This window comes from Bicyclus anynana, chromosome 12, assembly GCF_947172395.1.
Source record: "Bicyclus anynana chromosome 12, ilBicAnyn1.1, whole genome shotgun sequence".
In the NCBI taxonomy this organism is placed as follows: Eukaryota; Metazoa; Arthropoda; class Insecta; order Lepidoptera; family Nymphalidae; genus Bicyclus; species Bicyclus anynana.
The window spans coordinates 5721114-5733116 of record NC_069094.1 but is presented as its reverse complement, the minus strand read 5'-3'; the positions used below and the strand labels follow the sequence as shown (position 1 = coordinate 5733116).

The window sequence follows — 12003 nt, the reverse complement described above, 5'->3', positions numbered from 1 at the left end:
TATAAGCAAAAAGCCCATTTTTGTAAATGATAATGATTTTAAACTTATTTCGTGGTTGTTCATTATGAATATTATTTAAACGGGTTCATACCACGATAAAACGACGAGATTTTTAATGGCGATATTTCCACCCAGTTGCATGGATCGTGGTCACGACGGGCAACTAAACTAAAACTAGCAAACGCGTCTCAGTTTTATCAGTAGTTTCCGTTCCCGTGGTACTACAGGGATAAAATTAGCCTATTTTCATAAGTAATAATGTGGGTATGAAATGGTGAAAGAATTTTTGAAATTGGTCCAGTAGTTGAAGAGCCAATTCAATTCAAATAATATTAGTACCATCATCATCATTGGGTCCAATGACTAGAAGGTGTGGTATTTATGTCCACCTCAAGAGTAGTTCTATTCAGTAGGTGAACTGGACTGAACAACAAAAATAAAATAAAAGAAATAGGTAAACAAAAACCATACGATTTAGTAGTAACATTTTGTTTACCTGATAACCTTGATTCTCGGGTGAATTGTGCCCATTCTCCTTGCCGTTTTGTGCGTAGTTGGTGCTATTGTTATTATTATTTACAGTGTCGTTAGCGTTGGCGTTCTTCTCCGGGCCCTTCACCTGTATCACTATCCTATAGTCCTTGCTGTCGCCGTTGAGCGTGACGTCACTGCCGTGCTCGGAGTACGAGGAGTTAGACTTGGCCCGCTTGTGGCAAGGCTCGGAGACTAGAATGGTCGAATCTGAGTCTGAAGGGTCAGAGAGTTCCATTCTCGGACACTCTCGTCCCGTGTCGAACATGTCGTCCTGGTCCTGGTAGTCGGGGCTGGAGATGTTGGAGACGGCCTCGGACAGACTCATGTCGCCGTTGACCCGGTGGTGGTGCGGTGGGAGGGCGGGCCGGTGCGGCGACAGCGCCGACCAAGACGCCGACGTTGGCGATAACGGAGACGATGACCTACAAAATGTTTAGAAATTTTATATTTATTTAAAAGGACAGAGAACTGATAAAAAATGTCTGTCTGATGATGATGAATGTCTGAAAGACATCATGGAATTACTAAAAACAAGTGTGCTTTAGACCACACGACCGAAGTAAAACTTCTTTCAAAAATGAAAAACAAAGCGCCATCTATGAGCCTCAGGCATAACTGCAAAACAAAACTGATTGTTTCAAAATCCTCTAAGAACGCCATCTACTGGTAGTTTAAAATAACAAACACTGTTTCACTATGCCTATATACTAAATCCAAGCAATATGTGCAAACAATACCCTCATTATTAATTTGTTTGTTGATAAATATTGCACATCGAGTTTGGCTTTAGTATAGAGATGGCAGCACTTATTTTAAAAGCCTCACCCGATTACACTTTACGTAAAGAAATTTAACTGACACTGCTCAGGGTACGAGCGACTCACCGCTGCGAGATGCCGTCGGAGATGGACGTGGAGTTGGAGGTGGCGGCCGAGCCGTTGCACTGCGACACCGGCGCGTTGTACGTCCACACGATCCTGGTACCACAACTATTTGTGAATAACAATACTTTATATTTATTAACCTTCTACATGGTTTAAGTAGTAGTCTTACATTTCCTGATTGTTTGTATTAAATTGTTCACAAAAATAAAGCGTCATAAGCTAGTTATAGCCAGATGCAATCTTTATGATGTCAACATAAGGTGCGAATAATGACGCGCAAGACAACTTCGGGTGGATAGTGGCGCCGGTATGTAACCGGGGACACATGCACGGTGTTCGGAAACGTCAAAGGTCACTCATGACGAAATATCGCAAACCGCGTACAAAGATGAAATTTGGAAGGTTTATAAGTTTGTAGATATCCACTAAGAACGGAATCGCTTTGCGACAAGGGCCGGATTAAGACGGGGTTACGGGGCCCCCGGACTGCCCCTGTAGTCCAGGGGCCCCGTATCTTTGATACCCTTACTTGTGAAAGCTAAAATTAGTAAAATGAAGGTAATTCACAATCTTTTTCCCTGGTTAAACGTACGCCCAAAAGTTGTAAATATCCCACATCCCTCCACAGGCACGCTACGCGACTGTTGAGGAGGTCAAGGTTAGCAAATAATAAGAGCGATTGTGCACGTCACCTGTCGCGCTCGTCCGAGTCGGTGCGCGGCGCGGGCGTGGCGGAGTCGGGGCGCGCGTCCAGCAGCGTGTTGAGTGATGACGTCACGTCCTCCTCCATGTCCACCGCCACCGCGCTCAACGACGACTCCTTCTGGAACTTGCAACTCATTCATCACGACGCCCTGTACAGCCAGTAGACATCAATTGGCCCAGCATGCGATATCTCGTAAAAACAAATGACAACAAATAGCGCCGGAGTTCTCCCAGTCCCATTTCTTTTGTCCCAACACGATGAAAGAGATAGCGATATTGCCGGTTGAGCCGATCTTAGTTATCTATTTCTACTGTAGGCCGAAGATCTCAAACTATTTACATAAGGACTAGTATCACACCCAAAAATCACGAAACAAATATTAATTCGAACATTCTATCTAATTGTGAAAACAGCATTAACATCCGTTAAGTACAGTGGCGTGCAAAAGGGTTTTAAATAGGGTAAACTTCCTTGTCCTTGTATTCTGTTGTCCAACATAGGTTTATATTGAGTCCTTAAGATAGGCTGTGCATTTTTGCATCTATAAAGTGCATGCAACTGAGGCCGAGGATCTCAGACTAATTACATAAGGATCAATGAATAAGTTTGGCTAGGTCATAATAAAAGAGACACAATTTAAGATCTATTTACAAAAGAAATATTTTTTACAAAAGAAATATTTTTTCTAAAATATTCATTTTAGAACACATGTTCCTTAAACTTTTTAAATAATTTCCCTTAAAGAATATAACCCAAGAGTTATGGCAAATACTCCCGAGCACCCTGTATAGATTCCTTACCTGTAAATGATCCTCCGACCTCGAAGTCCGCACGATGTGTTGCTGCGTGCGCGTCGCTACTTCGCTCGCGGCCGCATTGCCGCCCGCCGGTGACGCGGGTTGGGAATTAAACCTGGACAAACTTTGAACATAAGATGTTAGGTTAGAAGAAGAAAATAATTTGATAAACAGTAATATTAATTTCGTAAATAAACAATATTAATATCGTGTCGTACGTGGAATAAAGGTTCGAAATATATCAATTAATAAAAGTTAAGGATTTTAAATTTTCCAAACTTTAAAACGCTGTCGCCCATATTGTGACGTCACAATGTTACTTGATGTACTAAACGTCATACAAATTATTAACTAATAAATTTGTCAAACGCTCCGTCTGGTAAAGTATTTGTTAACGTGACGTCATGAAACCTCTCACCAGCCAGACCTGGACTAATTAAGAAAATCTCAATCTGTCCAGCTGGGAATCGAACCCAGGACCTCCGTTTTGTAAATCCACCGCGTATACCACTGCGCCACGGAAGCCGTCAAAACAATCACAATCACATAACACACACTCTAAACCAGGGATACAAGTCTTTCGGTCTGATTGGAGCTTTCTCTCTGCCACAATGGATCTGGGGCCCATACAAGGTATCCATGGAAAGCTAAGATATTTGTCTCATGAGGCTTTTGTAAGTATGTTCATATTCATATCAACGTAAGTAATAAGTGAACATACAATTTACTGGAATGGTCCCCGACGAGGCCAGTGTCGGGCGACGAGTTGTGTCTCTGCGACAACTCGACGCGAGCCGCCAAACGATTTTCACTCGGCGACGCAGGCGTAGAGTTGTATCTGAAAATAATTAAAATAAAAAAAAATACTTATATAAAATATATTTTGAGAAATTCGTTTATATTTCGTGAAAGACATATTGTTGACAAATAATGATGAAATTGGAAATATTGTCCTCTCTTTTTCTCATCACAACGAAAGGGGATAGCGATATTTGCGACTGCGTCGTTGTGTGAGATTTTTATATTTAAAGAAAGTGCAGTATGTAGGTAAAGTAGGGTATTTGTATTGGGTAATTGTAGGGGTGTGGATTTTCACCTTAGATTGCATCATCACTTACCATCAGGTGAGATTGTAATCAAGGGCTAACTTGTAAAGAATAAAAAAAAATATATTTTACAAAGTCTATTCACTCACTTTAAGGGTTCCTTACGATTGTCGATAAAAACGGCAAACAAATCATGTATTTTGTATGGAAGCCCCCTTCAATACTTTTTCATTTTCATGAAAAATTTTAAATCTGTGAAAATACTTTATTGCACAAAAGAAAAACAATAAGTATACTTATATTTGCAAAGGCGGTCTTATTACTGTTAACCAGACATCCTTTGGATAAAAAAAAACTATCACGGTTAATAAGATACAATCTGGTGACAGACAGGCAGACGGACAGCGGAGTCTCAGTAATAGGGTCCCCTTTTACCCTTTGTACCCTTGTACCCTACAAACGTTAATATACCTGTGATAATGTGTCCTGTGAGTGGGCGCGTGGTGGTTGTGATGAGGATGCTCAACCCGGGACAGGTTGAGCATGAGGTCCCCGGTCATCATATAGGCCTCGAACTTGGGCTGCGACACGCGCAACCGCCTCTCCACCCGCTCCTCCGTCAGCAAACCGTCGCAGCTGTCGCCTGACTGGCCGCCCGACCCGTTGCTCGACGAGTTGCTCGATGAATTGCTGTTCGAAGTGCTTGATGGCGGTGACACTGATCTGAATTAAAGTAAAATATAATCACTTGAGTATTAATTTTTGATGCTTTTAGTTGTTTTTTGTTCTTAAGTTATAGTAAGGCACAATATTTCACTATAATATCGTTATGTGCAGCATCATTTGAAAATATTCGTTTCCTCTAATTCTCAAAATATCTTTTCATGATGAATAGAACAGGTGTTTTGCGGAAAAGAATTACGAACAACGAATAATGTTTTATTTGATATTTTTGCGAAAATGAAAGCTTCAGCCAAAAGAGTTTCGACCGTTACACATCATCATCACGTGTTGCAATAGCCATAATGCATAGCCGTGTTAGTCCAGTGAATATGACTTCTGCCTCCGATTCAGGAGGGCGTAGGTTCGAATCCAATCCGGGGCTCCAACTTTTCAGTTGTGTGCAGTTTATGAAATTAAATATCACGTGTCTCAAACGGTGAAGGAAAACATCGTGAGGAAACCTGCATACCAGAGAATTTTCGTATTTCTCTACGTGTGTGACGTCTGCCAATCTGCCAGCCAATTGGGCCATCGTAGTGGACTATTGTCCTAACCCCTTTCATTCTGAGAGGAGACTCGTGCTCAGCATTGAGCCGAAAATGGGTTTATAATGATGATATGTCACAATCACAATACATCTCATCTTTTCCCTACAACTATACGAAATAAATGTTTGAAATCATCAGCTGAGAATAGAATAGAACCCTCTGAATTCGAGTCCCGCCCTTTTACTAACTGTCTGAAGAAAACATATTTAAAACAAAGTGAAAACACAGATTTTAAAGAAAATCTAGTTAAATACTCATTAAAATGTATTATCCAATTACTGCCTTTCTTTGTATACAATTTCAATAGTGTCTTCCGCGAAGAGCTAACACTAGAATTCCTTTTTTCTGTAACGTTGAAAATTATGAAAGCAGGCCAAAGGAAGTCAGCTGCAGAGGCTCTTTGTACATAGTATATAAAGCTCCGAAGTGGTGGCAAGTTTAACAATTCAGCATTGTGCACGTGACTCTTCCATTTCGCAGGTTCATTGTAAATTAGTAACGAGGTCGGCGTTTTCTTAATCGCTGCGAGTGTCCCGCCTCCCCCGGGGTGGTCGGGGTGAATGAAAATGTATTTATTACACTACTAAAAACTGCATGTGAGTTATATTTCGAGTAAATATAACGATAAAACGTTTCAACACCTATACTACAGCCTTTCTTGATGAGTACTGTTTACCAACAAATTAAAAATGAGGGTATAAATCGCTAGTCATTTTACACCCAATAATAATTATAATTAACTTGTTCTGAAATAAATGAAAATAAATTTGATTAATAAGCTTAGAACTATTAGATATAGTTATAGTTATATTTAATATAACATTTTATAAACAAACAATACATAATTCAAAATAAATAAGTTTTGAAATGACATGCGTTTTCTACCTTCATTTCCAATGTGTTTGTCGGTAAACAGTACTCATCGAGAAAGGCTGAAGTATATGTATAAACGTTATAACCCAGGGGGCGTGGAACATTAGTACAATAATTGATTACTATCAAGTTAATTATCCGTGAGTAATATCTTTATCTTGATAAGACGCTCAACTTTTTTTATTTACGAAAATTCTTGATTCTCGTTACCAGGTAATAAAAATCCCTGAGCGTCGGAACGAAATAATGTACCACGCAATTTGTAGGACATTGTGGCTGTTAAGTTGTATAACTATTAATTAAGGAACAGTAAAAAAAACATGATCCACGGATCCATGTGATATTATAACGTGAACGATTTTATGATTTTAAAAAAATGTTCTACCGTCATAATACCGTGTTGTCTTGTACCTATGTACTATTAGGTACCCCGCGATTTCCTCTTACCGTGCGACTACAGGGATAAAATACAGCCTACGGTAATCGCTGGTAATGTAGCTTTCCATTGGTGAAAGATTTTTTTTAAATCAGTCCAGTAGTTTCGCACAAAAGCTCTGGGAAACTACTGGACTGCAAGAAACAAAAAATTAAATCTTACCTTTTTTAATATTTTAATATATTAAATATACTTTAGATATAAAAAAAAACATCTACATCATTAAGCAAATTAAACCCAAATTTTCAATTTCAAGTGACCAACCACAAATTTTAATATTGATTACATAAAAAAGCAGAAAACGAAATTTACGAGAAACTATCATACTTAAAATTTATACATATTCACGTCACATTAAAATTACATTGAGTTCTGTACGTACTGCGGATGCAATATAGAAGTTTATCGTTTAAAAGTTGCACATTTAAGTCACGTACATGCAATAACAATAAGGACTATTAAATTTAATAGGATTTTCGCAATTACTTTGTTTCCTGACAGTCGATACCTATTTACTTTGTTATTTGTTACATGTTTGAAGTTTCGGCCATTATATGTATACGGGGGATTCCCTCCTAATGCGATCCGTACGTAGGGTTGTCAATCCTCTAGACTATAGTATATAATGTAGTATGTATATGAATGTATGAGTAGGTAGTGTCTCATTCCCATAATTATTAAAGATGCCCTAGAGCCATATTCCGAACAAAGACTTTGTTGACTACAAAATAAAACGAACCTAAAGTTCTTATATAATTTTGAGTTTCGGCGTGTTATTTTATTGAATGAATTATACAGGATTATAACAGAAAATAATACTATCATTGCTGGTTACGGACCAAAGAATAGTTATCGGTGAAATATTAGCCACATGAAGTTTATCACATAAAGTGTTTTTCAGATAATGGGTACCGTGACAGTCGCCTGTACGACGTTGATAATACGTACTATTATCGTGAATCGCGACAAACTTTCAATGGTAAAACCAACTGTCACCCGCACCATCCTACATGAAACGAACTGTAGTAGCCCGTGTGGAAAACAATGTGTATAAACCTTGCTCTTTATCACACTCTCTAATGCTGAAAACCACATCAAAATCCGTTTCGTTCCAAAAGATCTAGGCGTACAGACGACGGAAAGCGAATTTGTTTTGTACTATGTTAAGAACTCAGAAGTGGCAGGATAACAAGCGCAGAGCGGCACTTTGAAATACGTCATGTTTCCAGCACATTATACATATAGTAGGTACTGCTGTTAAAGGCTATTGTTTTCTACTAAAAACCACAGTAACCATTTGCATGTTCCTCCATACAAAAACAACTTAATGTGTAAACATAATAAACAAAATGCATTAGTAGTGTGACAACCCTAGCTACGCGGAAGAGGGTGAGGGTGACCGTCTGCGACACATATGGCGGCGATCGGTTATCGCCTTCGGATATCAGCTGTCAAAGTTTGGGGGGTTTGGTTGACTATTACATCCCAAATAAGGCGGCTCTAAATATAACATTCCAAGGGAATGATGAGTGTAAAAATAAATCGTACTTACAAAATTAAACGTGAACTCAACAAAAAGTGAACCTATTTATAAATTATTTAGAACGTTGAAATGTTTAAGGATCTCCCCATTAACCATTTTTATTTTAATTTTAGTTAAATAATATTTTGAAAAATTGTACTTTCTAGCAGCATCCAGACCGGATTTATAAGGGTACACAAATACGACGAAACGCTTTGAGAAAAGGTTGGTAGTGCCCTGCCATTGCCGCTGCCATGTTCGTCTTGGTATGGGCACTTCGATGCTCCCACAAATGTAATTAATAGCGAAACAAAAAAATCTATATATAAGAAAAATTGCTAACCTGGCAATGTACCGAATAGCGTATTGTAAAATATAATGAAGTGGCTCTTGGAAATCATGCGACATAGACAAAATTTCAAAAGCACTTCAAGTAGGGGTAAACTTTATATAAAATATTTTAAAATTTAGAATAAACAAACCAAATAAAGATTTACGTTAAGTGCACGTAAGTATAAAAATAACTACATTCAGTTCGGAGTTATTACGGCAAAAGTTAAAAATAAAAGTGAACTTCATTCATTACCTCTCAATGACCGACGATATCTTTATTGAGTCGGAGTATTTCTGAATGTCAGCGAGATAATTGAATGGCGTCTAAGTAGGGTGACCATAGTATTGGTAAACCAGGGAACAGTCCCGGATAACATAATCCCGGGCAATATCGAAATATGGTTATAGGTAGGTAAAATTTCGATATGTTTTTCACTGTCCACATAAGAGTACCTTAAGCACGCTGCAGACTGGACGTTAAAATTGTGTTATGTGTGGCTGACATCTGCGCTTTAACTCAGCCGATGGACGTCCACTACAGGACAAAGGCCTTTTGTAAGGATTTCCAAACATCACGATACTGAGCCACCTGCATCCAGTGAATCCCTGTGACTCGCTTGATGTCGTCAGTCCACCTGGTGGGGGTCGACCAACACTGCGCTTTCTAGTGCGGGCTCGCCCTTCCAGCACTTTATATTATTAGTATATAGAAGTATATACAGGAAGAAAATTTTTTTAGTGCGGATATTTTTATATTTTGTACATAAACAAAATTTAATGATCACGTATTTTTTCTTTTTTTTTTTAACTCAAAAATAACAAAATCATCGTTAGCTAAAGTTATTTACTTTTGAACAGAATTTTAGGGTCACTCAATTGTGCGTTTATTTTATTTTCGTTTGATACCTAAAGGACGTCACCAGATCACTTTTAAGCTGAATATATCTTGTTTAGTAATAATATGTACATTATTTTGTTATTTTAGAGACATAAATTAAAAAAAAAATACATAAAATGTATCGAACTGTTTGTAGATTTATATTCTATTAATGATACAGAACCACGAAAAAAAATATCCGCACTAAAGACCGAATCACCCTGTATTGAAGGATACTCACTTTTCGTGTTTGGTGCGTTGCGGGTGCGGCGCGCTAGAGCGGCGCTCTGTCGCGGCCGACAGATACCGCCTCACGTTCGCTTTGATCTGTGGGTCTGCAACCGACGTAATACATTAGTTACTCATCAACACCATTTTCACGGCACGGGCCACTACAGGGCAAGGCATCTGTCCTTATAAGACGCGGGATATAGAGTTTAAACCCACCCACCACGCTACTTGATTGCGGATTATTTATTTAATTAATTTTCATTTTTTTTTATTTGAACAATAGGTATTTCCAGTGTCCTTCTATTTATCGCAAAGACTGTTTTACGAGTGGGTAATACTAGCCTCAAACGGTCAATTATTCTCACGTTTCTGTAGCACCCACGACTATAATTGATCGTGTGTTGGTCACTGCGTACATGACTTGTATAGTAAGCCACGTAGGTACTACCGTTTGCTTTTCAGAAACGTGAGAATAATTGACCGTCAATGGCGACCTTACGACAATAGTCCAACGAGCGGGCTTGGGGTAACATTGTAACAATCGCTATCAGATATTAATGATAATGACCGTTTCCAACTGTTGAAAGTGCTCTCCGATGCACCGCTGTATAGAACCACCAACTTTCCCACTCCGGGCTGAGAATTTTTACTGGACTTTTTGGAAAGAAAAACTCAACATTTATTCTTACTAAGGACTCAAACCCGCAGTCTAATCACTGGATCCACGAAGCAGTTACCTTATTATATTCGTGGTAGATGGGGAGCCGAAAAGGGGATTATTTATTTACTCTAACGCGGCAGATAAACATAAGGTAGGATACACTAATTGATGACAACCAAGTATATAATGTGGTATAACAATAAAACACTCCGCCATTATGAATGGAGCATTATGGAACGTAATTGTTGATTCTAGCTAAACCCCAAGTGGCCCAGACAGCGTGCTAAATGCTCTAACGTTGGTTGCCCTTGCCGTCACACACTTCACACTGTAACAATGTTAACTCTGAAACCCTATGCAATTACACTTACGGCGCGTTATAAACTCTGGCAGCTTTATTTTATGTTAACATTTTATACTCCTATAGGTACATAGTCTATATCTATACTAATATTATGAAGAGGAAAGATTTGATTGTTTGTTTGCATTGAATAGGCTCTGAAACTATTCAACTGATTTGAACTTTTGACTAAACGTTTGAAAACGCTGTACGATATGATGGTCTATCTTTGCCATTACGCCGAGCAAATTTTGTTTACTAGCCAAGTTAAACCATGATTTTTAATATTTAAAACAAAAGTATACCTAGTTAAGTATTACCAATGGCTTTATATTGTACGTACGGTATTAATCTCTGTTTTTAACAAGATTTCAGAAAAAATGAGTTGAATCTAAAATTAATAATAAATAGACCTAGAGCAAAATAATCGGACATCCTCTAGTTCAACGTATATATATTTCGTAGCTATGACTTCACAAAATAGCAGACACTATTTTTGGTGTTTGGGTAAATAAATAAAATACGCAATTTTAACTTCACTTTATAAAGTAATCTTACTTTGTTTTATTAAAAGAGATATTTTCGGACATTTATACCTAGTAATAAAAGAATTTAAAATTGTTTGTACTTATTAATATTGAAATGAGAAGATTGGTCATATTGAAAAATTATATGTATGTAAGTATGTCTAATATAAAACCAATTAAGATATAGGTTTTATATAAAATCACATTTAACACAGTAACACGAACAATATAACATAGTTCGAAACTAAAACTTTTGTCTCTGTACATTCAAATATAGATCTAATCAGTTCGAGATTAACTCCGAACAAAACTAATTAAGACCAAGTTAATGGCGAAGATAACGCAGTTCCTGCCTGTGCCTTCAGCTAAGTTACTGTATGCATCACAGCAAACCACTTTGACGAGTTAAGTCGTAGTAGTATAGTTAAGTTTTCCTAAACCGAAGGTTGCCTGGAAGAAATCGCTACTTAGCGATAAGGCCGCCTTTTGTATGCTGATCTCTTCTTAATTTGTTTTTATTTCACTTGTTTTTGTCTTTGTGGTGTGCAAATAAAGTATATTTATCTTTATCTTTATCTTTAAATAAGATTTTGTTTTATTAATGTAACCCATAATTAAAACTTGAAGTACGAGTACGAGTAGATACATACTTGTAAACCACCATAGACGCAAAAAAGATTTTTATTTCATTTACAATTATTAATTTTTTTATTTAAATAGTAATACTCTAAGAGCTAGCGCTAAAGGTACGTAGGTACCTATATTTAAATAAGTTTTTGTTTAATTGATAAGATGAATTTAACCTACTATTTAATAAAACTTTACGTAGATATTTGTACATTGTAGTCGTAATAACGATTTTTCAGACAATGTGACAAAAAATTAAAAAAGAAGCCTACATAGATATTGTTTAATATATTATTACTACTACTACGTCAGCACTACTACAAGTCACAGCACCACAG

General features: G+C 37.5%; 1 protein-coding gene across 1 annotated transcript in view; it reads right to left on the bottom strand.

Moving 5' to 3' along the window:
• LOC112048131 (PH and SEC7 domain-containing protein) overlaps positions 1-12003 on the bottom strand; it is a 68234-nt gene that overhangs the window by 14882 nt on the left and 41349 nt on the right. Inside the window, exons 4-10 of the mRNA XM_024085529.2 lie at positions 9521-9614; positions 4439-4690; positions 3643-3759; positions 2925-3036; positions 2111-2241; positions 1419-1511; positions 497-956 (exon numbers count right to left, since the gene is read on the bottom strand). Of these exons, the coding sequence (XP_023941297.2) occupies positions 497-956; positions 1419-1511; positions 2111-2241; positions 2925-3036; positions 3643-3759; positions 4439-4690; positions 9521-9614 (1259 nt within the window). The remainder of the gene's footprint in view (positions 1-496; positions 957-1418; positions 1512-2110; positions 2242-2924; positions 3037-3642; positions 3760-4438; positions 4691-9520; positions 9615-12003) is intronic.